Source organism: Tubulanus polymorphus, chromosome 2 (genome assembly GCF_964204645.1).
Source record: "Tubulanus polymorphus chromosome 2, tnTubPoly1.2, whole genome shotgun sequence".
NCBI lineage: Eukaryota > Metazoa > Nemertea > Palaeonemertea > Tubulaniformes > Tubulanidae > Tubulanus > Tubulanus polymorphus.
In genome coordinates this window covers 18,301,238-18,327,920 of record NC_134026.1, presented here as the reverse complement: position 1 = coordinate 18,327,920, position 26,683 = coordinate 18,301,238, and the positions used below count along the sequence as shown (strand labels likewise).

The 26,683-nt window shown below is 36.4% G+C and overlaps 2 protein-coding genes across 2 annotated transcripts in view; one reads left to right on the top strand and one right to left on the bottom strand.

Moving 5' to 3' along the window:
- LOC141900775 (exportin-7-like) overlaps positions 1 to 20,978 on the bottom strand; it is a 35,583-nt gene extending 14,605 nt beyond the window's left edge. Inside the window, exons 1-24 of the mRNA XM_074787805.1 lie at positions 20,964 to 20,978; positions 19,553 to 19,699; positions 19,187 to 19,280; positions 18,897 to 18,967; positions 18,669 to 18,776; positions 18,165 to 18,242; positions 17,538 to 17,717; positions 15,834 to 15,960; positions 15,046 to 15,119; positions 14,260 to 14,379; positions 13,705 to 13,851; positions 12,890 to 13,062; positions 12,501 to 12,558; positions 12,081 to 12,213; positions 11,562 to 11,667; positions 10,783 to 10,918; positions 5,186 to 5,259; positions 4,179 to 4,323; positions 3,632 to 3,788; positions 3,061 to 3,131; positions 2,890 to 2,978; positions 1,987 to 2,177; positions 1,143 to 1,357; positions 309 to 447 (exon numbers count right to left, since the gene is read on the bottom strand). Of these exons, the coding sequence (XP_074643906.1) occupies positions 309 to 447; positions 1,143 to 1,357; positions 1,987 to 2,177; positions 2,890 to 2,978; positions 3,061 to 3,131; positions 3,632 to 3,788; positions 4,179 to 4,323; positions 5,186 to 5,259; positions 10,783 to 10,918; positions 11,562 to 11,667; positions 12,081 to 12,213; positions 12,501 to 12,558; positions 12,890 to 13,062; positions 13,705 to 13,851; positions 14,260 to 14,379; positions 15,046 to 15,119; positions 15,834 to 15,960; positions 17,538 to 17,717; positions 18,165 to 18,242; positions 18,669 to 18,776; positions 18,897 to 18,967; positions 19,187 to 19,280; positions 19,553 to 19,699; positions 20,964 to 20,978 (2,848 nt within the window). The remainder of the gene's footprint in view (positions 1 to 308; positions 448 to 1,142; positions 1,358 to 1,986; positions 2,178 to 2,889; positions 2,979 to 3,060; positions 3,132 to 3,631; positions 3,789 to 4,178; positions 4,324 to 5,185; positions 5,260 to 10,782; positions 10,919 to 11,561; positions 11,668 to 12,080; positions 12,214 to 12,500; positions 12,559 to 12,889; positions 13,063 to 13,704; positions 13,852 to 14,259; positions 14,380 to 15,045; positions 15,120 to 15,833; positions 15,961 to 17,537; positions 17,718 to 18,164; positions 18,243 to 18,668; positions 18,777 to 18,896; positions 18,968 to 19,186; positions 19,281 to 19,552; positions 19,700 to 20,963) is intronic.
- Positions 20,979 to 21,213: 235 nt separating this feature from the next.
- LOC141899229 (importin-13-like) overlaps positions 21,214 to 26,683 on the top strand; it is a 28,426-nt gene continuing 22,956 nt past the window's right edge. The window contains exons 1-4 of the mRNA XM_074785408.1: positions 21,214 to 21,281; positions 25,072 to 25,136; positions 25,249 to 25,368; positions 26,253 to 26,311. Of these exons, the coding sequence (XP_074641509.1) occupies positions 25,107 to 25,136; positions 25,249 to 25,368; positions 26,253 to 26,311 (209 nt within the window). The 5' untranslated portion in view covers positions 21,214 to 21,281; positions 25,072 to 25,106. The remainder of the gene's footprint in view (positions 21,282 to 25,071; positions 25,137 to 25,248; positions 25,369 to 26,252; positions 26,312 to 26,683) is intronic.

Here is a 26,683-nt window from a genome sequence, read left to right as displayed (position 1 = left end):
TTATGTTAAGACTTAAACCTCAATGTTTTGGCTGCTGACTAAGACATCATCACAATGATGGCTGTAAAATACTATCATGATGATGATGGTCATTAGTCAACAGCAAAAATATTGTGGTTTCAGTCTGATAAACGTAGTGAATTACTTTTCATTTTTAGTGTGGGACTTTTTATTCAGTACCAAAGTTACACGTCAGATCTAGTATGAATCAATGATAATGCAAGTACCTAACTACAAACAACAGAATTTATGACATTGATGATTTTGTGAATGACCTGGATAAATGATGTATACCCATTGTAACTTACCAAGAGCAGTCAAACCTTCGGATATTGTAGATAGAATGTAGAGAAATACTTGTAGTTCTAAATTACTGATGAATGTCATATGGTCTTGTGCGAGACAATCTAATAAACTGTAATATGTTTGGCTCAGTTTTGGATATTCCTGTGCAAGAAAAATAAACAAGAAAGAAATTCAAAAAATGGGCTTGCTGACATGGTTGTACTGAAAGCTTGCTTGGTGGTTTCGTATTTCTGTAGTAGAATCAATCGAACTTTGAACTGATCATTTTAAAAGAGCTAAGATATCGGTGTTGTCTAGTATTCAGATATTCATATCAAATACTTTGAAGAAGACTAATGTCTATTTCAACTCTGCTTGAGAGGACGTTGGGTAGCCTAGCTTAGTTAGTTATGGTAGTACCTACTGGTACCAGATAAATGTACCGGTATATGTATCTAAATGACCAATACAGATGGGCAGCTGAACTGAAACAACGATTTTTAATCCATTTTACACTGTCTTGAAGGATTGCCAAAAATTCTTCATTGAATGGCATTGAATATAGAAAAGTTAGACATCCAGGTGAATTTCAGTAGTTCAGAATCATGTCTCTTCGACTGGATAAAAATAATGGTCAAACAACTCAGATGTTATCATAACAATGATTCTACTTATCATTATTCTATCAAATAGTATCGTGCAATCGATGGGCACGATACACATAATATATAAGGCAATGATATACTTTTTTTCTAGGAGCTACATAAAGGGTGCTTAAACACAATCATAGGACCTGGGCCTAGGATGAAGTCATTCTAAATAAGCTGTCATGATCTAATCTTAAGATATAATCTTACCAGTAAATCATTCTGAGATATGGACAGAAGTAATTTGACAAACATTTCCAATGCATCGTCGAGCGCTTTGTCACCATACAGACGGAAACCACCGAAATTCACATAGTTCCCACAAAGAGCTGCTTTCAACATCGAAAAACATATCGACACGCCTTTCAATTTCAGCTGGTAAACCTGATCCTTTGGAATGTCACCCAGAGTAAGTATTCTAGATCCTACAAACAAAGATCCATGAAAAGTTTCAAACTAACAGCCTGTAACTCTTTAAAGTGAGAGGAAGTATTGCCCCATACTGTTGGCTTAAAGAGTTCATGATTGTAACAATGGGATGGCAGAGCTTCTGTGGCAAGCGAGAATTCTGTGAGGATCTCACTGATACATCAGGGCTGCCAACTTCTTACAAGTGCTATCAGTAACAAATAGAATTTATTTCAGTAACATTTCATTGAAATATGAAAGAAAATGTTCAAATTAATCAGTAATCAACAGTAGGACCTTCAGTAAAATCTTTCATTTTTATAGTAATGTACTACAGAATAAAATTAATTATCATCCGGAAACAAAAAATGGAGGGATAGCCAGATGGACAGGGCGATCACTCTAGGCCCCCAACATCATGATGCCGGGCCTTAATAAAACCAACTTTCAATCGTTAATGAAAAATTGGTTAGGGGGCCTAAGTCAATCTTGTATCTTTTTGATTTTCTACTATCATGTATCTGATTGAAAAATATATTAAGTTCAATTTTGATTGAAATAATCTCCACAATGTGAACACAATGTATGTAAATCCAGCTGTATAGCGACGCAATCTTCGTGGAGTGCCAGTACTCCCTTTACTTACCATAAGCAGTAATCATTTGACTGATCTCGCGGAAGAGTAGAATCCCATTAGGTGAAGCTACGTCGAACTGCAATCGCGTCGAACGATTTTGAGCTACTTCAGCCATCAGTTTTAATACGGGCGTGGTAACTGACGGATCACAGTACCACAATTCGATGGCTCGTAGCAGTATAGGAGTATATGTAGGATATCTGGGATTGGTTAAAAGATTAATAGCCATTTGATAGCACCGAGACAATAACATGTACACTATTACCTCACAGTTCAGTTCCCAATCTACCGCATACGGACAATAACGTACCGCAAAACTATGCATTCATGAGCGTGATAAGGGCAGGACTATTTTTCCATACCGCAATAAGGTTCAAGGAAGAGCCCATCTCAAAAGCAAAGTGTACTATTATGCAATTCAGCCAGCCAATATTATCTGAGCTCAATCCCCCCAAGTAATGAATGCGTCATCCATAAAGCCATTGTGCATATCAGCATACCTTCACGATATTGCTTTTCTTTACCAAAAGTGATACAAATACGTGTATATGAAGATGCAGTGAATTCTCGCATTCAACCTGACACTGAAAAGGTTCATTCAGATTTTGGTTGATTGAATATCTAAATAATACAAGTATATCAAATAAGCTACTATCAAGGCTTCATCCATCAAATTCCTATACTGAATATGCAGTAAAATTTGCCTTATGCTGGCAGCATTGGTACAGTAAATATTTCACGGAAAATTTTTGACCATATACAGAGTCCAGAATCGAGGAAATCGAAGATCTTAAATAAATCATCGACTTACTTACTATGTGACAAATCATAGCAAGATTACCAGTTATGTAGGCAGCCATCATATTTCAAAAGCAGTCTCTACAACATTGCAAATAAGAGTGAAAAGGATACATCCAGTCGAACAGCATCATGTAACTCGTCTTAGTGTTGAAAGCAAATGCGACCCCGCGTAAATCTCTGGCAAGTCCGATCAATGATCTCTAAAAAAAATATACACCATACCATCATAACATGAACGTGACAATACAAGCGGCATGAAATATGTCATTTTCAATTAATTACCTTTGCTTCTTCTGCACGGAATATTGGAGTATCAGCACTAGATAAAAGCTGGCCAACAGCTTCAAATGCACCTAGAACATCATAGAAGTTGTACACTATCAATAAGGTTTTGCAATTATGTCTAGGAAAATAAATTGTTTTTGAAATTGATGCTTTATGATCACAATTCAAGGTTAGACTGTAACCTTAAAAGGGGCATCCATATAACTGAGGATGGCATGTATGGGGAACAAATGAATGTACGAGGACTAGTTTGACAAATAGATTAGGACTGCCCCTTTAGATTACATTCTTCCTCACCAAAGTGACATTGATTCAATTACCATTTTGCTTTAAATAATACAATTCTAGAGAAACCAAGGCAATCTAATGGTAATTTCTGTTGGCAGCTATCCTTTGAAAACACTACTTAGCAGTGTCATTCAATGAGAATAAATGACAGACAATTTATACATACAAGGCCATGTATCATTTGAACAACATAACCATACCTATGGGCAACTTTGCAATTAAAAGAAATACATGTAATGATAAAAATCCTACATCATTCATCAATGAAGATGATACTTACTAGTTAATGGCATCATGAATTGTTCGAATTTCTCTTCATCTTCTCCTAAATCAACCATCAGCAGACGCCCTATAGCTGTGTAAAATGTCGTACGGTAACGCATTTCACTCATCTGACTGTTAGTTGTATTAATACCAAGGAATGGAAAATGCTCACTCTGAAAGGAAGGAAATGCATGATCTAATGATCAAATAAATCATTCTGCTGACCTGAAACGTCTAGACGAACTACACAATTTCATCTTTTTGTCCGTCAGAAAATGTCCCTAGATAAAATTGGCACTTATGGGTCTATTCGTAATGAGTCTTAACAGTTGCATGCATACTGTGAGTAAACTGGCAAGGCAATGCAAGCACTTGTGTTTTTCAATGATTCCACGCGTATCCTATACAAGTTTGCCAGTTCTTAAGACTGTACATACCAATGCTGTGCCTGTATTAAAACGTTGGCCACAACAAATCGTGAAATTCATTTTGTTCACCCCCCAGTTTTTACATAGCAAAACAAATATAAATGGAATACCATGAGATTTGAATAAAATTTTTACCGTGTGGTTGTTAAGCATGAATTGAACTGCTTCTAGTTTCACTAGTTTACGAACACTGCTGTATCCAACACTTAAATCACTCAACAGCTGCAAAGTTTTTGATATTATTTGTTCACTGCTACCCCAGAACTTGAGGTTTGTTATGCTGCAAAAAGCAAAAGAACAAATCTTTTTATAGGTTTTTATAAGTCTTGACAATAACTCAGTCTTAACTTATTTCAAAAAATTTTCATTACAATTTTGACTAATTTTCAAAGAGAATTTTTTCAGATGACATGTTAAGTGTCAAATGAACCACTTATCAAAGATGAGTATCAGGACAATTGCACTCAGAGGCCTGTATAGAATGATAAACATGAGCAACAGGGGGCACTACCACCACCTGTAGTATTTGGTTTTCATTGAATGATGCATTTGTGGGTCATTATAACCCACCTTCTATTGAAATCAAATTCATACAGTAAAATCATGTTTTTTTGTCAGTAATCCACAAGTAACACAGTTTAACAAGTAACACAGAAAGGAGGCCGCTTCAAATACTTCGAAACAATCACAATGAATATGTATAAATTAAGCTGAATAAAAAATGTTGCTGAAAAATTGTTTTAAACAAATGATTAGGTCTAGGTCTTCTCAGGTAAGAGGCTATCAAAATGGGTTCATGTCACAGGAACAAATGCAAAGATTTGGCAGCAGACAACTTCTCTATCTTTGAATACGCTGCCATCTTTGTTGAGTCGGTTTTCTTTAGTAAACTGCTCCTTAAATAGCTTGGTCAGCTTACCCAAACGATTTAGAGTTAAAGCAAATCGGTTCATAAACCAGACTAACCAAATGTAAACTTTTTGTAAACCTAGTCGTTCTGCCCAAATGCACAAAGTAAAAATATTTAGTGAAAAAACTCATGTCTGTAACTGGCTCCATTTCCATTCCCGTTTTAGGTCCCATGGTTCTGGAAAATTTATCAACATGACCCATAGTCATCATCTATTTGGGAAGTTACTTACATTTTTCCTATAAAGACACTAAGCACCATTGGTTCATCGTTCAGACCAAGCACTTCAGATAAACGTCTATAAACCTGTCGATAGATTAAATTTAAGACTAATCATGAGGACATATGATTAGTATATAACTAAGTATGTTCGAATAAACAGGGTATAGGGCATTCATTCTTCCTCACAGAATATGAAAAACGAAGATTTGTAGGCATAAGTAGTAATAATAATAAGCATACTACATGTACTAATATCTATTAGGCTAACAATAATAATACATGTAATAATATCGTTTCTTCAAAACAATGGCTTACAGAATAATACAGAAATTTGATGAAAGCACTGAACAAAAATGCTGTAAATTGCATCTAATATCTAATTTTTAGCTATTTTCAGTTCCACTGAGTAAATATATGCATGTCATTCATTTGAATCACCATCAATTAGAATAAAATTTCTGATAAAACATGGCAATCAAAACGCCAGTGCATCCGTTAACAGAGAGAAACCCAATACAATCATTACATAACGTAATCTAGTAAATCATGTAATAAGCGATAGAACGTCAACTTCATGCAGAATCACAAGATTTCAAGGGGATGAGCAGTGTCGTACTTTATGAGAGGGTATTCCACTCTCAGTTTGTTACATGGGGCTACAATTAGAAATCAGTTGTAAAATTCTTGCTACATAATGATAAATGACCATCTACCCAGCTGCATACTTGAAATGAGTAAATGGGAAAAAGAAACTTCCTGTGTACGATACCACTCTTACCCATAATCTAACAACTAAAAAGTGGCATAATGCTGATTAATAATAAGCTGATTTTCAATAAGTGTAATATATCTACTCCATTTCACATACCAAGTTTAAAAGAAATCGCACATTTTTTTATGTGTAGGGCGCTAACAAGAAATTCAAGAAGTACGCCATGGTGGCCCTGTTGGAAGAGTGTGAAAGCTTATTTTCAATAGGTTTCATCCCTGAACCTACCTAAAACGAAATTCCGCTGTGGCAGCCAAATTGGAAGAACTAGAGCTAATTTTCAAAATCACATGTAATTTGAAGTGTGTAGAGCACTAACGAAGAAAAAGTGCACAACATACCTAAGTAAAATAGAATGTAACTACGCCCTACCGGGTGAAATGATTAACAACTTTGAGTAGCGTTGTGACCGCTGGTTGAAATTAAATGATCTAAAGACTGCTACTGAATCTTGCTGGGAGATCTATGCAATATATTGTTAAGGTCATCCTATCCTCAGCCATCCTCCCCGGCAGGGGTTTGAACCTGATGGCATCGAAGTTGCCATGATTCAAAACCCTGCCACACTAGACCAAGAACGCAGCTACATGTGCAGCTTAGATGATGTCATTAAATTCCAGTTTAATGTATCATTTTTTTCAGCCCAGGTTTTTCCATTAATGATTCTTCCATAAAATTTGCCTATGCGATTATACAACAAGCAATCTGATTGGTGCCGCAAGTTTTTGTGCAGTAAACCTGCGCACCAGGTCTAGTGTGCCGTGGCTGAGTGTAGTGATGCCATGAAGTTCGAATCCATGCCATAAGAGGATGCCTCAACAAGAATTTGAACAGGCTTATGAGCACAGCAAGATTTGAATGATCTTATGATAGGGGTGAGGTTTCCCAAATAAGGGGGAGGAACAAGTGTGCACAGAGAATATAGTGGATTAAAAACCCTCCAAAAGAAGAGGAGAGAGGAAGTCAAAATGCCCACATCGTGATGTCCACTATCGACAATGTGCAGATTTGGAAGAAGAAGAAGACCATTTCACAAAGTAATTCATCATGTCCATTCTGATTACTAAAGATATTTTTACGATGAAATACCTAATTTAGATTCCGATGTAATAGAAGATTTTTGAGGCGACACTGGATTCAGACTAGTACAGTCATGTCAGCATTTTTGGTCAGCATCTGCTGTTAGTAGTAACCAAACTGAAGAAAGAGGTGTTTGATCTAGTGCCAGTTATGCTAAATGATTCAGTCAAAAAGTCAAGTCACAACAAAGCAAATGGAAAAAGAAGAATGTATGCATCTTAAGCTGTGCCTAAATTAAATTCGGTAATGTACTGATTTTTTACTAAACAATGCCATAACAAAGTGAAGAGAGTCACTTCTGGAATCAGTCTAACGTTTATGGTTGGGCCAAACTGGTACACGCCCATTTGGCACCCGTGTGTGAACCATTGGCCCAGGCCAAAAACCTTCCTGTGATTGTGGCTTTGGTCCATCTTTATCAGAATCAAAAAGCAGAAGGTCCGACTATGCCCTTAAGGGTAACATATGAAGATAGAAACCTTCCCACATGTTGAAGGACTTATTCCAACCAGAGAATTTGATGAAAAAAAAAAACAAAACAAATGCATTTCTTTTTACTGATGCTTTGATACAGGGCAGACAGAGAGCAGTGATAGTGGGAACGATTTTAGAAGCACAAGGCCTATACTATAGAGGGCAGACAAAACTGATAAGCAATAATATTCTCGAACTGAAAGTATGGGAGCTAACCTAGACGGTTTGAGTACAGGTAGCTTTGCAGTCAGAATACATCTTCAGTGGTTACCCAGATCAACAAGATTGGGGTACAATCTCCAAGAATTTAATAGCAGTCCCATGTCAGAAATGAATCTGCTGCCAGCATGTAGATTGCCCTTACAGCAGAGCACTTGCTAGTGGTCTAGACTAAGTTGTGTACTCAAGTGATTGGTGGCTAATTTCCATCCTGTTCAAGCAGGTGGAAAAAAACCGGGTTATCAGGAAGTGGGCTTTTTTGCTTTCAGACCCAACATACAGAAGCCTTTGCATGTCAGTTTGAGGCCAAATTCAGGGGCAATGGGAAGCGATGCATTTACCCCCCATTGAATCAATCTGAAAGCTTACGCCTTCCAACCTTTTGGAGGTGTTTCACAAATGTACGCAAGGAGGTAGTGACAACTGTGTTGATAATGCTGGTTTCACAAAGTACCTAGGGGTAGAATTGACCAAACCTTAATAGATTACATTTCGCAGCCTGGAAAATTTCAGTGATTGAAAGGAACCAAAGGACCCTTAATTAATACATCATGAAGGGTATATCTCATTGCTGGGCCCCATCTCGTTTTTACCAAGATATTTGGCAAGTGGAAAAGGTTCGACCAATTATTTAGGGAGAATCATATAATAAATTTCATTCCATTTTACCTCAAAGCATGCCATGCGGGGCTCCAGTTTTTGTTTGATATGACTCTTGATTAGTAAAACTACTAATTTGTTTCAAGAGGAGGATTACCCTCTACCCTCAGGATGAATCTTGGTAGAATGAGTAAATATGAGCAGTTACGTAGCAACACGCCAAATCTATAAGCTTTCAAAAATTCAACTGCAGTATAAACATTAACCCTTAGGCCATCCATGCCGATGTACATTTAATCCAATTTCTTCACCAATTTACATTTTACTAATTCACGGTAACGGCAGCAATGTGGCGGTTTTAGTTCACTGGGCTCTCCAAGTGATGCCCAGTACTTCCAACGGCAGAGCTAATAGACAAAACTTTCCATATCAATTCCAACACCTATTTTCCTTCTCAGGGACATTCATTAGCAAATCTGAGCCTGTAAATACTCATAGGCATTCCAGTATATTCATGAAAAAACTCATAAATTTTAATTGCATGTACGAAACGACAGTTCTGAGATGAGTTCTTAACACTCCATAATTTTGATGTCATAAGGTCAGTATCAATGACCTACTTTTGATCAATGTTGCTTGTATGGTTTAACATCTCAGATTCATCTTGATGAGTGGGGAGGATAATCCTCCTCATGAAACAAATTTGTATGAAATTAGATTGGTGCAGCAGCAGAAAAACGAGGAATCAGTGTAGTTTAAGCAGGCTGTAATTGTTAAAAAAATTTCAACTTTCTGGATAATTGAATAAAATGAGAATGAGAATTGCTAAAAATCGATGATTCATCCTGAAAAACCCTGATCGGTACGGGAAAGAATTTCTATGAACCATGGACACCATGCCGACTTGGAAAGTGGCCTTAAATCCTCCGACGACAATCTGACTATTTCAACATTCAACTCCCCCTGGTTAACCTACAAAATATCAAAAATTCATGAAATTCAGTCTTCATGAATTTTTGAAAATATGCATAGATCCCAATATAAATCGAAATACTATGTAAATCATCATTCAACGCCCCCTGGCGAAGTCATGCAGAAGCCAATGACATTGAAAATCAGTGGTTATTCTGATGTCTATTGTTAATCACTATTATCTACATATTAATATGAAACTATGTACCAAATAGAGTTGCCCTGGAGAAGAATTGGACCTTGAAATTGGTGTGGTAGTCAATCATTGTAATAAACTAATGTAACAGTGAACGAGTGTGAAAATATTTATAGGGGGCCAAATGGAGGCAGACAAAATTTCAGCCAATCAGTGAGCAGGAATTCTGATCATAAACTCTCACTGCATCAAAACAATTTAACAATGCAGCACTTCTAATGCAATCACAATGGCCCAATTAGGAGGAGCTCAAGACATGCACCTGATGGATCAGGAGTTTGTTCGTGCATAGCTACGTACATATAGTTCGCCTTTGATGGTTCCCGGTCTTCACGGGTACAGGTTATCAAAGTTCACATAAATTCTAAACTGCCAATAAATCAAACAGTTTGAAGTTCTGGGCCAAAGAAAATCATCCGTGATTTCCATGGGTGTTACTCTACTTATCACTTCTAGGACCCTATTGTTATACCCAGATTAATAGGCCTATTCCTTTTCCCTTTTCTGCTCTAAGTACTTGCTTTTGTTACCTTACCGCTGTGCTGAAAATGCTTTCAGTGCTCCTATATGCCATGGCAACGGATCAGTGATGTAATTTGCTACTAGTACAACACATCGCAGAGTATTATAGAATTAGTAATTTTGAAATGTTAGTAACTAATGATACACTGCACCACGGTGAATACATTGAGGTGGAATTTTCTTTCAAATTTTCTCATTTCCACTACTTTAGGGTATTTATTAGTCAGCACTGAAAGTGTTTTAAGCAGCTAGGTGCCTATGATTTCAGACAAAAATAACAGCCCCAATTCCCCGAATTCCCTTTTCCCTTCTTTTTTCCACAAAATTTTCTGAGTGATTTTACAGGAAATTTCTTGGTTTAAATTGTTACATTTAGTTCATTTTTTATAAATCACGCATTCATGAAGAAATTAATACAATGAAAAATTAATACAGTGTCTTGTATCTAAATTTAACTGACCGCTTGTACTGAAGGAACTAAATGCACTCGGTAATCACTAACAACTGCAACTAGAGGCTGAAAAACACATGCATTTCAATATCCCTCACATCACAAGCCATCAATATGACCTCCAAACAACAACAAACATCATTCACATTCCTTTTTCTTAATATGTTGAGTTTGAGATACTCAAGCAGTAATTACAGATTTAGTGGATGCACTGGCTTCGATGAGCATTTAATCCTAAATCTCGACATAAAATTAACTTCCAATAGAAATAATAAATCCAAGTGAACCGGAGCCTCGGCCATACATTTTAAAACAAATCCCTACCTTAGATGCTTTCTGGACCTGATCACCCACATAGATTTTTCGGAACTGTTCATAAAAACTAAGCATAGCCAGCTCGAGTTTTTCACAGCCTCGTTGCGAAAGACGTGAATCAGTTAAATTCATTAACTGCAGTACTCTGTCAATGAGATAGAAAGTACAATGTTTCAAATTGATATTTTGAATCTTTGAAAAAGGTGTCCTCCCAATTTTTCCATTAATAATTTGGCCCTAGGGGGATGCATATATATAGTGTTTTCGCTGGGTTGAAATGAATGCATGGCGGTCCTCAAAAAATGAGCGCCGGAGGCACTAGCCCACATTAGAAATAGAGGTCTGGCACTCTCCCAGAAAATTTTTATATTTCTGGATATTTATACTACCGGTAGTGCAGCGCGTAAACAATACAATCATTGATGAATAGAGGCTTACTAAGTGACACAGAGCTAGGAAGTCTGTGTTTATACAATTATTGATGCACTGGTTTTAAAATTGTGTGTGAACCTGACATAGCCTTAGCTGAAAGGCAATACTTGATAAATAAATAAAACTCCCGATCATTTTTTTAAGCATGGCAGAATTTTTCGAGCATGGTGTACCTTTTATTTTCTTTTGAACACGACAGATTTAAGCAAATCTAGCATCACATAATAATTGTCAGCTAAAATACTGACTCAATGAATAACTGTTTGGGAACTTCACATGGAATATAATTTTTTACTGAGACAAGTGGTAAACTGATTTCAAATACCGAAGAAGGGGCTACATTTTAAAATACTCACCTGCAGACTAGTTCTCCATCCATGGCATCCTGCTCATCTGTGCTAGCAAATGACATTCGACCGCCGACTACTGCTCCAATTATATAAACTAACCACGTTAACTGGCCTAAAGAAAATAAGGTTCTAGTTGTTGGAAATTATTTATACTGTAAGGGGCAGCAGAGCATTTATTCAAATGCGAGAAAAAGTTGCAAGTTCTGAATTGAATGAAGATTTTAATTTTCAGATGCATTTTATACTGTTGTTTCTAAAGAGAACGAAGTGTTCTTTAGATTGCTGTTTCTGGAGAATTTGTATTGAAGATATAACTTTCAGACTCTTAGTGCGACTTAATCATGGCCGAAACAAATGCTTCTGACGATAGATAGATGGACTTTGAATTCAAATAATTCTATTAATAAGTTGTAATGGTATCTGGTATGGTCAAATGAAAGAGGAAAGATGTCCCACACATAATCAATGGATAGATTAGCCCATATGCATGTGGGAGATCACGTATTTTTCATTACACATACAAACCTTCTTTAACAGCTAGCTCCATCTGTTGGCCACCTGTGCGTATTAAATCTTGGTAACACTGAGCTGTATCATCGAACAATTGTACTAATACTGAGCATGTCTTCACATATTCACAACGACCGATAGTAGATAGCTAGGAAATGTAGTACATACTTCTCATCAGTTTATACAAATATCATTAGTTACTTGCTAAAAAGATAACTGTTCACAACACAACAATGACAAAATAGGTTAATCCCATGTAAATCCCATGAAAGAAAGTCAATGAGAAGATCTAAAATGAAATAATAGGATTCTAATCATATGAACGACAATATGATCGAAGAAATACTACTGCTTTTAGCTATTGGGATGCAATTACCATATTATACAAAATCTTAACCTGTAACGGTTGGGAATTAAGAGTTTATCTAAACGTACCTGGTCGAGTTGTTGCTGAACCATTCCATGATCATCTAGGGGGTCTTCTAATCCATCCCTATAAAAGCGAGAAATGAATAACCAAGTTCGAAAATTGTCTTAAGACTTAAATTGTTAGATTGGCTATGGACACAAGACTAGCCAAGTCTTGAATGTGCAACTGGTCCTGATATTTGACAGAATTCAGGTGTTTTTGAAATTGAATAGGACAAACAATTAAAAGACGGAGATTGGAACATGGTTGATAATAGCGTAGTTGTTTTCGAAGTATATCTCGAAGCTTGGCTTAATTGAAGACTTAGAACTCCATTATATGAATGATTTTTTTTTTCTAGGAAGGACTTATTTACAAGCCCAGCAAAACTTTCAGATGCACTATTAAGACTTACCGTATCAAAACATGAACTGATTCTAGACGGGAAGTTATATAGGCTTTAGTCACCTCCGGTGTGTATGTGTCAAGCATATGTGGCTCGGTTGCTTTTACATATGGCACAGACGCTACCATTCTTTGCCACAAGCTTAGAAGGTAGTGAACACTATTTGGGGCAAACTGCCACATCTAAAACATAACAATAAAAACATTTACATCAAGTTGAATGCTGACCCAATGCAAAATATCTTCTGATTAAAACCTTGAATTTATCTTTTGCTGAACACATGTCCAAGTTTATCAGTATATTAAAAAAAATTCCATTAGTCCAAAATTTTCAAACCAGAACTTCACTTAATGAAGATGGCACACTAGTACTATATCATATTGATAGTATAATTTAGAGTTGACAAGCATCATTCAAAGAGATTAGGAAAAAACAATGCAATTTGCAGTAAAAATTGATTTAGTTTATCAGTAACTTAGCTAATTTTTTCAGCCTTCTCAGGTGTATAAAAATCTGTAACAATTTTTTCAAAAACATAATGCCGTATTTTCACATGATTGGGTATATGGAACAGTTAATGAAAAATCAGAATGGTTGGCAGCTCTGTATATTTATCAAATTTCATTTATTAGAAAAACAATAATCACGATCAGTTCTTTTTTCAAATTTTCTCTTGGAACATATTTTGGACTTATTAAAGTTTCTTCCAGACAACCTAGAATCCTTTCATTTTGCTTTCGGGCCGCCAAGTATAACTAACAAAATTCACAAATCTGTGTGATCTTAAAACGAAATATGGCAAGGAAAATAGTTATCGAGCTTACCCGTAAGCTTGTGACAGTAAATTCAGCTATCAGTTTTATGATGGTGGAGTAATTATCAATTTTTACCAACTCAGCCAGCTGGTAATTTGTTTTCAATCTCGCCAACAGACGACAGAATTCATGGTAGTTGTTCGGATCGGAGAGCCCCTGAAACATTGAAAATATCGAGAAAATGAAGAAATCCAATAAGCATCAAATAATAAGGAATAAATCACTTTCAATCCTTGCACGGACATCATATATTTTCTAGACCATGAAATATCATTTGATCACAGGTAACCATATTTAATGTTCAATACATTATGAAGTTCTCTTTAATGTATTTTGATGTAATACTGACGCTGCCTACGGATTGAAAATAATACTGCATATATACACTAATTTCTATCACACACAATCTGAAGTTAATATTGCGTACATACATAGAGGGAGGGGCTCAATAGTACCAGAACCTACGAGCTGAGGGGGTTACAGAAATCCAATGGTTTTGAGTGCCTACATGCTAATCAACTGGTCCTAAATAATGAATTAATTGATGATCGCTGACTACATTACCTGTGGATTTTCCAAAATAGCTTTAACGCCTCCACCGAGCAGATTTAGGTGTTTGGCACGTTCATTATTGTTGAATAAGGATCGACGGATGGAAGCTATTTGGACTAAACATGACAATGACTGAAACAAAGAAATATAGATTGAATGTGGTCGTTTGATCTTGTGAACAGTGAGGAATCAAACCTTAATAATCACGCGGGTATGTTAAATGTTATGGCGGCCATTTTAAAAGAGCAGTTACTTGATTCAGTGTAATCAAAAGGTAATAGTAATAGTAATTTATTTCATCACCAATTAAATCGAAACATAATTACAAATAGAATGCACAACGAATAGGTAGATTGATGATAGGGACCTGAACAATCGTCCTAGCCCATCACCTCTTCCAAGTTTCAAGAGTATTGCATAACATTTATAGTATGTAGAAAGAAATTCAAGGGGTCCTTCACCATAACAGCCATTTTGAAAGAGCTAGACACTTGATTTTTGATAGATGTATTCCGAGGACATATCATATTTTCCAACTTCCAAGAAAATTGCACGTCATTCGTTTGTAGTGCCTAGAGTGCTAACTAGAAATTTATAGTGTCCACCGTGGTGGCCATACGGGAAGAGCGAGAAACTTGATTATCAATAGGTGCAACTGGTGGACCACCTACCTGATAACACATACCAAGTTTAAAAGAAATCACACATCATTTGAAGTACGTAAAGAGCTAATGAGAGGGAAGAGCAGACAATGTACAGCGCATACTAGGGTGACATCGTTAATAAAGCTATACTTACTACAGGTGAGAGTGTAGGAGGTAGACCATGGTAAAGATCAAAAAACAGCTGAACAGTCTCCATCTCCAGAAATGCTGCATCAAAAAGAAGTTTCAATCAATGATAAAAGCATCAAAAAGAATCATCAAATCTATTTGTACTAAGTGTTTTGATGAAGGAACCAAAATATTTGATAAGCAAGGGAATCAATTGTAACTTCATGACAATTTTGAAAAAAAAAAAAAAATCAAATTATGATCAAATTATTGCTCCTCCCCTATATCTGATAATCATTCAAATAAAAAAGAAAACCAGTTAAATGACTAGTATTTATCAAAGCAGACGTTTTTATAGCTCAAGTGGCTATGGAGGGAGAAAGCGCTTCACGGAGATTATACTTTCATCAGGGAATTACACTTTCTTCGGTAGCAACATATGATTAAACTACTCATTGAAAACATAAAAAATAATATACTTCACATGAATTTATGACTACCATAAACATATATTTATGATATATGCTAGAAACAGATTCAAACTATAACCAACTATTACTCTTCATTTGCAAGTAGAACGATTACACAATATAAGCAAGTCCCATAATCTTACAGAGCTTAAAGAGCTGGATCCTGCATGACAAATAAATTTTCATTCTTTCTTTTTTACTTCAGACATGTTTATCGCTTTATCACTTTATATCACTTTATAATAGCCAACTGGAAACAGAATACTAATTTTCTACCCGATAGTTTCAAATGATTGGTTAGAAATAGCCGGTTTAGTCGGTTCTCAATACATTCGATGGTTACCTGATCTCCATGTAGTAGGTATCTGTACTGTACTGAGATCATCAACCGATTCATCAGTTGCCGTGCCGATAAAATCAAATATAAGGCAGTTATGAGCGAGACGGAGAGTATGTGACAGCAGACCATGCTGAAAAAGAAAATTACATTCAGGAAATGGTTTTTATGTATCAGACGATATTTCGACCTGGCGGATATATTGCTCCAAGTAAAAAGTTGATTGCTTAACTTATAAGTTGATATTTCGACCCTAAGTCCAAAGGATTTTCTATGTCTAACCCGTGCAAAAATCACTGGTTCCTGCCTGGAGTTTTCCTGATTAATTAGAGTTGATTGTTAGTACTGGTATTGTTGTAGGCTCTGGGCAAATCAAGTTCCGTACTTATTTAATAAAACAGAAGTAGTACAAGTAAATGTATAGAGCTCACAAGCAACTCATTAACCTGAAGTATGGGCAGTTCTTTGAAGGGAATTAAAAAGATGAATAAATGCCAATTCTAGGACAATTGATCCCCAGTTTAGAGGTCAAGTGCCCTCTAAATAGAATATTGTATAAAACCTATTTTCTAAATGTGATATGTGTATAAATGATAAGTGTGTTACTAATTCTGATTTTAGCAAAGCCATTACTAAGAAATAAGACTTCAAAGTCGGCTATTTTCACCAGTTTGCCGTACACAGCAGGTGCGCGTTTGCTGTGAAAAACCCACGATCGCTGACGTCATTGTAGTCAAACACACATTTCGACACACGTTGTACCACTGAAGAATAACAAACTTTTGGTGCGCTTAATACCAAAGCTATGGAAAACTAATAGATTGGATTCAAAACAATGAACTTAGCTTTATTAGATAGATTTTAAAACAATCCGTGGTGAAATAAGCAGTGTACGTCTGAAATAATCCAACAGTTTCCTGTCTCTAATCCCTCACCACATGATCACCATTCGTGGCGAATTTAATCCTTTTAGAAGTTGTTTAGATTCCTAAATTCTTTCTGATGTATAGCGTTGGTACTGTTATACATAACACAACAAACATACAATGGATAGCCAGCAGTAGAGCTGTGAATATAGTGAAGAAATTATGACACGCGGCTGCGGCCTAGGTGCATACGCTATATAGGTCAATGATCCAGTTATTTAATTTTACTGATTTAAGATAAACAAGTGATTTTTTTTCTGGCTGATCCCAGGTCGTCATTCATATACTTAAGCATCATTTGGAAAGTAATTCTCAAAAAGTAAGAATTAGAGGGCACTTGACCTTTTAGTTTGATTCAACACATTTGGATTGCCTTGATCTAAGTAAGACTAGACTAATTGCAATGAATATGTCGAACTACTTACTTATAATAATAACTAGCAGATTAACATTAGCTTATTATTCTTAAGTTGATGAGGAAAGTTGATGTAAAGTGAAAAAGTATACAAGGTCATACCTTGTACCAAAATATTATATTGTATAAGATGAAGTTTTGTGTTTTATCAATCTATATTGATCTATATCATCTACTTCTGCGTTAAAAAATCAAAACATCTATAACGTTGTTTTGTTTAATTGTAAATATTGGCCCCATAAGTCAGACCTGTTGGAGCCGTAGCCAATGGTCCTGGTTTTCCCTGATAAATATAAGTTCCCCAGGTTACCGGGTTATCACGGTGACCACAATGTCACGGTGTGTAAACTACCCATCATTTCATCATACCTGAATTTCATCGTTAAGGTCTAAATTTTTCAGCTTAGCAGCTATATTCGATTGACTCGATATAACTCTGACGGCATCTTTAAGTAAACTGCATGCTAATTGGAATATCTGAAATAGCTGTGTATCTCGGAATGATGACGCAATTTTTCGATGTTTAGTCAACGACCGACTCACATCAGCCTGAAACGGAGTGAATCATTACTAGCACAAATCATTGAGGTAATAATTGAGATCGCTAACTAGGAGTCCGGAGACACCAAGCCCACTTGGTGAAATGCTTGACAGTCAATTTGGATGGATAGACGAAAAGTGAGCGCAATAGCCCCCTGGGACTAAAGTCTCTAGACGGCAAAAAAAACAACCAAAAGGCAAAAAGTTTGAACATTTGAACATCCTTTTTCGTGGTTGATGTTTTGGAATGTATCAGACAAAACAAATAGTTAACCAGCTTACAGAATGACAATGCATTTAATTGGGCCAAACTTTCATTTTTTTCGATAGGTTTATGATGAGGACTGGAAAACGTAACCATGAGAGATTGTTTAGTCATTATACAGTAGATCAGGGTCAGTCATCTGAATGTTCTTGAAAATAAAAGATTCTGTCAAGAATAGTGGTAGTATTTACCTCACTGATTTGATTGATTTCACAAACCAACTGTGACAGCAACTGGACACCAATCATTACATGTTCTGTCTGTGGACTCTGAAAATAATTAACGTTGAATTGGGAAATGGATTATGAAGATGAAGATTGTGAAGATGGATTCTGGGAAACAATTCAATCTGATTTCTGGACAGTCGCGACAGGTAAAGTAGCTCTAGTTACAAATACCAGAAAATGTATTACAGCAGACTTCGCTCAAGTCGATCTTTTGGGACCGTAAAAACGTGTCTAATTTGAGTGATATCCGAGTTGAATGTTGCGTATTTTACATCTGAGTTGATTGAACGGTTATCCGAGTTGATCGGATTCACCTTGGGAGTCTACTGTATCATATTTTCGCAATAGCAAGGGAATGAATTCTAAGGGACACAGACAAAAAAAAACTAAGGGTTGAATTTGAATATCTTATCATTACAAAAAGAATATAGTAGCCTGCTCTCGTAGGTAGGACTGCACAATACTTACATGCAGAAATTTACTAACGTGACTAGTGACGTTTCGAAAAACATATTCATCTTTCGAATCGACTACAGATTGTTCGAACCAACCAAGCCTTGTAATACGAGCAAATAACTGCAAAACAACCATTATAAAATTGTGATTGGAAAATCTTTTCAAATCCAAATTCATTGTTTAATCTGCTGAAATGAAATTTCAGCGCACCGAATGTGAAGTTATTTGAGGTACAGTTACCTGCACTAGACTCTGTTGAACGAAGTTTGCTAACTTTGGTCTAGTTCCCAAGTAGTTAAGTAGATAATCACCTGTAACAATGGTTATGTAGACAATTTTATAATCAATTCTTAATTTCGGCCAAGCTCTCTAACATATATTTTTGATAGTATGATGTTGGTTATCTCCCTTATTTATCTCACTTCATTTAGCAGGAGCATATGTAAATCTATTTACCAATATCAAATTGGTTAATGTTAAGAATGTTAGGACTTGTACATTTTGAATGATCTATTCATACTACTACTCACGTATGTATATTCTTTGCTCAAGGGGCAACGTCACATTTTGCCTTGAAACTAGTTTTTTCAACGTTGTAGCTGCAAGAAGTTGGGCATATGCAGACTGTAAGAAAAGAGAAGTTTCATGTAGGACAATTTATAACTTTTAACTACCTGGCTCACCCATCATCCGTACGCAAAAAAAGAGCATAATTAGAAGGCTCTCTAGCATGAATATTTGATTAGTACATTTTGGATGAAACATTTTTTTACTAGAGTGTGTGTACGTACTAGGTGAATGATTGGTCCCTAAAGAATTTACTGAATACTTTTGTTACAAAATCTTCTCAAAGAGCTATAAAGATTTTCAGAGCAAGGTGAAAGGGCAATACTTACATCGCCTCTCTCGAGAAGTAACTGACATCGATTGAGACAATCAGGTGAATTTGTAAACAGCACTAACGCCTTCTCGGCCTCAGAACGAATATTAGCATCGGCCGTTTCATAAAGCTGTTTACATAGCACCTCTAACTGTGCGAGTTCCTGCAAAACAAAATTGACCAGTCAATGAAAATACAGTCACCACAGCTGAAAAGGGTGCATTCACTTGCAGGAATAGGTGCAGGAATAGGCCTATAACATCGGTCTGGGCGGTTTGATTTTCACCAAAGCGGAACTTTTGGTGCACGTGCCGAAGGTGCATAGTCAGGTGTTCTGAGAATGCCCCCCCCCCCGGCACCAGGGAATGTTTGAAAATTAGAACATAAAGGAGCAAGTATGAGTACTGGGTCTATTTGTGCAGGGGTTCGTGCAGTGCCAGACTCTCAATGCTATCGGGTACTAATCCCTACCAAGGGAGCAATTTGATTATAGATAAAAAATTAACACATGGGTTCGGAGAGACCTAACATGCATAAACAGAATTAGTACTCTATGACATGATACTTTGTTATGATACGTGGGGCACTGGCAGCAGTCATAGTTGAATGAGGAAAGAATGATTGCCAAAATAAATCCCAAATTTATGACTTTTAAGTAATTTTTTCCATCGGTCTGAACTCAGGTCGTCACAATAATATCAATATCAACTCATCACTCGAGTAGAAAACAAAATTTAGTGGGTATTAGACAGTTAAAAGTTTAGCACTACTGGTATTGAGCAGTCAAAATTTCACAATGGCACCACTTAGGAAAGGGCACTAGGACTGGTTTTTAACCTCAAAACTCTGAGTGCTGAACAGAACATGTAGCCTATGAGGGTTCGATGTTTCTTTATACCAAATGAAGGGAAGAGAACCTTTGACAAAGTCTAAAGAAATGGTCGCCACCAGTAGGACCCATGAATCCTGGATGAGACCAGCAGCTTTAACCACTCAGTCATTTACTACACCGCTCTTGTTAGTTTGAGCCGTGTACCCAAGGCTCGAGGGACGCCAACACAGAGGGAAAAAATGGTCAGGAAAAAATAAGTACCGTTCACAACATTTGAAAATAATAGGAACAGAAATGAAATTTAAGAGTCTTTTCGATAGCTTTTCATTCTCAGAGGCTAAACGGTACTATAATCATCACAAAACCAACAGAACAGATTCACTGTCATCTGTGAACGGGGTCAGCACAGACTACTTTTCACTGCCAACGACGATTTCAACGGCGCTAGATATAAGCGGAGAAGAGCTTGCATTCAACGCTTATCCGATGAAACGATTCTACTTCATTCCATCCACTAACTAGCGTTCACAGAAATAAGCCAAGCCTCGCGTTACGGTCCTTAAACAGACATTTTTTCACGCAACCAATACCGCACCTGATCCTCCGCCATTTTTGTTTCTCCCATTCAATCATTCAATTCAATTCAATTCATAGTAAACGGATGAACGCTGTGTGCATATATGTTAGCGTTAGTAATCTTGGGCTTGTATTATTTTTGATACGGCTTTACCCGGTGTGTGGTTAATGAAAAAAAATCCGATTGCGAATCGGCTCTTCGTCCCAACAACGGACCCGATCATCGAGAATATGCGAGTACGCCCGTCTGGTATCGCCACCTGGTGTCGAGAGTATTAACTCACTTTACATTAGGCCCAGGCTGTAGGGGTCGAAAATGTAAAATCTCTTTTAAAAGGTTACATATTGATAACGAATATATTTGGGTATTTCTTTATAGTTCACGATAGGCCTAGATAGCAAGACAGGTTAGAATAGAAAAACGCATTTAGTCTTTAGAATTAGTAATAGTAGGCTTCTTCCTACCGGTAGTAGTATTTAACATCTAACTTAAATAGGGATTTCAGGTTGAAAATTTCTATGTGTCCTATGTGTCTTTCTAATAGCTTAAAATGAAGAAGGGGATAGCATAAGCATACAGCACTTTACAGAATCGAAATTGGTCAAGCGGTTCAAAAGTTATAAGCAATCTAAGGGTGGAAATTTGGGGTATTTTTGTCATTCGATTGCGCAATACACTTTAGTTCATTTCCAATGAAAGTAACAGACAGGAAGTGTCTAGGTTTTGCTGCTTTTTAGCCAGATAAAGGAATTAAATTTAACATTAAAACCAATATAACTCCGAGAATTTTTATCTGTTTAAAACCAAACTTGGTCAGTATGTTGTCTATACAAAGTTTGTTTAGATTCATGTAAGTAATTGCACAAATATGTAAATTAGGCTAATTTGCATACTAATTATCTAATTAATACCCACTTCTATAACCATTAACACGCAATACTATAGTTTATTTCTCAAGATAAATGATACTTAAGACATGGAATATCAATTTTGAGATAATATACCGAAGATATCGTGCATCAGGGTGATACCGATTACCACGGTAACCATAAGGTAAGTATCAAGGCGGCCATCTTGAATCTAATTAACTACATCTTTAATGTATTTAGTTGATTCGATATGGCCTTATAGACCTTTATTATTTGAAATAACTAATCTTAGTGGATAAGTTCAATGTTTTAAAGCCTTCTGAAATAAAAGATACTAATAATATCATTATATTTCAGATACTCACTTGCCGCAGAAGAATAGGATAAAGCGTTGAAGAGATCTACGTACTACATGGTTTTCCGAAATTAAATCAAATTGAAATGAATGGAAAAGCCTTTGTTTTTCTTTAGATATCCCTAGGCCCTAACAGATTTACCCATGAAATATCTATATCATGATATCTCAAATTGAGGCTCGAGGAATGGCGGCCATCTTGTTTTGCGTCGATATTTTATCGGAAAGTCAATTTTAAAAAAGTATGTCATGTTTGGTATCTAATTAAAGCTCTCCTTCTAGGCAAGTCATTCGAATGAAAAAGAAAATTGATAATATAATCCTCTAGAATCTATTTGATTAACCACTGGTTGGTGGGTATTTTAGGCCTAGCAGCGACAGTTATTTAGCGAAAGGGTCGACAATTGGAATTGAAAAACCATGAACAAATGAATAACAACTGCTTTTCAGAGGGATATCCTAGTATTCAAGATGAGATGGTTACCTAAAGGTGAAGCAGATAGGAAAAATAAAATTTCTTTTTAGCAAAAAGTGAGCTAAAATTTAGACAAAACTTGGATTCTTGTGCAAAATACACAAAGTTTTTAAATTGGGTAGGCCTAACCATTATTCGTCTTATATATTGCCGATTTCGTAATAAAGTATGAGTTTATTGAGTGAAAGTGACGTTTTACTTGTTAAATTGACATTTAGAGTGGTAAAAATGAACCAGGAAGTGTTTTGATTGATCAGCTGGCAGCCGGTGTGAGCCGGCAGTGACCCGGATGTAAACAATTTGAAGCGCCTTGCCGACTTTAGGTCAAAATCCGCGAAAGACTACTAAATCAATCTTAAAAGTAATAATTGAAAACAATATATAAAGTATCTTATTTTATCATGTAGTAGAGTGCAAGTTGTTAAAATTATTAATTTTAGCGTATGAGCACTTCGAATTATGTTTACGACTTTTTCCGAGTGATACAGGGCCTACCAAAACTTGCACGCACCGACATGCTCTACTTGAAACATGTTCTTAAAATATTCTGAGGTCAAATATCCAGCCAATCAGCAGCCGGCTCGCGGATTTGACCCAAAAAATTGCATGCGTTTTTCACGTGTTTGAAAAATGCATGAACAAACATGGCCGCCATCTTGTTTCCTAGAAATGAGCCAACGCGCGCCGAACTACGACTTATTGCTCCGTAACTAGGCAAGATACACTCATGAAATTTACACCACAACAAATAACCGGTAAATTGAGTATACTGAGCAAGTTTGGCTTCAATCGGATATAGAATACGTTTTTTATGAGCGATTGAAAATTTGAAGCGTGGAAAAAGCTAATTATGACACATTTTGATCACGTGACCTGAAATCCCTAACTTAAACTAACTACTTAAAAACAAAATTGACCAGTAATGCAGCCCAGGCCACACATCAATCACAAACATGCCCCCCTGCCCCTTAACAACACCCCCGGCGCAACAACATCCAACCACTCCAAACCAACGACCAACCCATTTTAACTGAACTTCACTCATTAAAATGTGATACCTTTGTGTGATTGAATGGTTTGATTAGGCCTATGCCTTGATTTTGAGTAATTTCGTCTTCAACAGTGGTTGATTTGAAGGCATCTGTCACACTGGCTCTCCGTGTGACATTTCGTTATGTACCCGTAATTTCAGGAATAATCAGCTGGCCAATTTTGAGTAATTTCGTCTTCAACAGTGGTTGATTTGAAGGCATCTGTCACACTGGCACTCCGTGTGACATTTCGTTATGTACCCGTAATTTCATGAATAATCAGCTGGCCAATTTTTATTTGGCAGATAATTCTACTGCATTTTGCTGGTAGCCTATGCGCCCGTTTTCCAAGAAGCTGGCTATTGGCAAAAAAGATGATGCAATGAATTGTCACTCAAGGACACACTTCTTGTTTCCACAAGGCTTGTCATAATTAATTATAATAGTATTAGGCCTAGGCCTATATCCATGATCAGTATCACTAAACCTATATTTTTTAGCCCACTTGACTTGGGGGACTTACGTCCAAGCGTTCCATTTCTGTTTACTTTTTGTCATCAGTCCTCATTCAATGATAGAAAAAGGTCTTATGAGGAAAATATGAACAGGTTTTAACTTAAATCTTAATTATATTGTCTTGATATTTGATAATTATTAGTACTGTCATAGGAAATATCTCCTCACATGGAATTAGATTTGCTAGTTGTTCTCACCACCAGGGGGAGTTTAATATTGAATTAGATTGGCCTACTTTGGGTTTTTGTATGGTCACCAGGGGCGTTGAAAATCATAATAACTCAGAATTTCCATATTGTATTGATACCTAGGCAAATGTTGTTAGCACAATCAATTGCAAAATTGTAGCTCGTGATATGTTCTATGAATCTAGTGAGTCATGAAGGTCATTGGATTTTTGTATATCGTCACCAGCAGGTATTGAAAATAAGTCCGGAATAATTTAGTATTTCCATATCATATTGTGGTTTGCTTATCATAGTACTGTTTCGTGACATTTTCTGTAATTGTAACGTTTTGAGGTCATTGGTTTCTGTCAGGGGCGTTGAAATTTGAAATCTTTCAAATGCTCGTCATGTGGAATTGGGATAGCCCATTATAGGCCTATTAACCTCAAGGGGAGTTAGATATTGAAATATATGAAATGATTTATATTTAATTCATATTTTGTAATCACAATCAATGTTGTAGATCATGATATGTTCTATAATAGCGTTGAGTTTCTAGGTCATTTGCTTCTGGATTTTCTAACATTTCACCTTGTTGGCTTGTTGTTTCCCTTGACCCTGCCTAGTTTCCTGATTCCTTGGATTTTTTGTTAGAATATGAGCTTCTCTTGATTAATTACATGAATGATTCATTAAGATTTTCATCATTCCAGTTGCTGAAAGTGAATCAAACCCAAAGACCAAGATCATGGAGTTTACAGCAGAAAATGTAGAAAAGGTAAGAAAAGAGAAGAAACATTTTCTGACTACATTAGCAAAGCACTTTGATACATGTTTGGGGTGTGGCCTTTAAAATACCTTATATCATGATGTATCTGTCTTCTTCATAGACACTGAAGCAGTTTTATTGTGATGTAAATATTCAACGAGAGGCAAACACTTGGTTAACTCATGCACAGATCTCACCTGAAGCGTGGACATTTAGCTGGCAGCTCCTCACTCCAGACAAGGTATGGCCCTCGTACACATGAAAATAGTGGAATGTGCATATGTCATTCCAATTGAGACTGGAAAAATGATATCATCTAACAATATAATTGATTTGTATGGTACATGGGCTGACAAGTATTTCTACGGATTTAGTGAAAATAGAGATTATTTGAAAAGTCCTGTGATATGATTAACCATTGTAGGCTGAGAATGTCCCTCTTAGGCTGAAAATGGCTGTGCAATATCATTCCTTGATTTATTCATGGTTTCATGCAAATTTGGAGCGATTTCACGAGATATTTTGAAATTGACAATGTTTAGAACTAACAGGATCTGGTTCACTTCGTATTTCTGCTGTATTTCCTTAGAAGGAATCCAGTTATTTTTGGGAAATCTGGAAGACTAATCAACCAATTGACGCAATACATCTACCTTAGACACAGTTGTATCCCAAAATTTGTACCGATAGAGTCAAGAATAAGATGGCTGACAGGTGACCATTGTTGTTTGCCAAAATCGGGAATTTTTGAACAAATTTTCATGGAAAATTCTGAAGATGCTTTTATCAAATGTGTCGCGGTTTGGTGTGTATATGTATCCCCTGGATTGATGAGAAAAAGATAGACTATGGCCCTTTTGCGGTCTTTTTTCTACCTTAAAAGTCAAGTTAGGTCTGAATTCTTAGGCCTGTTGCTTCCATATGGTTGGTCATATTACATTGAAATTTTTGATGGGAATACTTTATCATACCAGACTTAAATTTTCCCAAGTAGGCTTTGTATCCCTGAACCCCTAATTAAACTTTTGAATTTGTATAATGTGGGATATTATAATCTATCCACCACATTCAAGTTCAAATATTTTACCCAATGAATTAGTATGTTTTTGTTATTTGATTTTCTAGAGCCAAGAAGTGCAATTTTTTGGTGCAAATTGCTTACAGATTAAGATCTCTAGATTTTGGTGAGTTTTATAATTTACAGATCTAAGATGGCTTGGCACTTAAATGCCACTAGCATCGTAAACACTTTCAAGCCCTGGCATAGGTCTGTGAAGTCCAAGCATAGTGGAATTCTCAGGCACTATTCTATTTAGATTGATACTGGTAGGTAGGTACATGTGATACAGATTGACCCAAGTGATCTTAGCCCACTTGGAACTTAAAGCCCATTGGGCTGTTGCATTCGCTTTTCATCCGCCTGTCCATTCATCGGTTTGTCTGCCGGTAGACGGAATCCAGTCCTTATGGCAAGTTTTGAAGACACTTCAATGGATTGTCTTGATAAATTGTCTAAACACATATCTACTCAAGACATATCTCCAGCCCAAAAACTG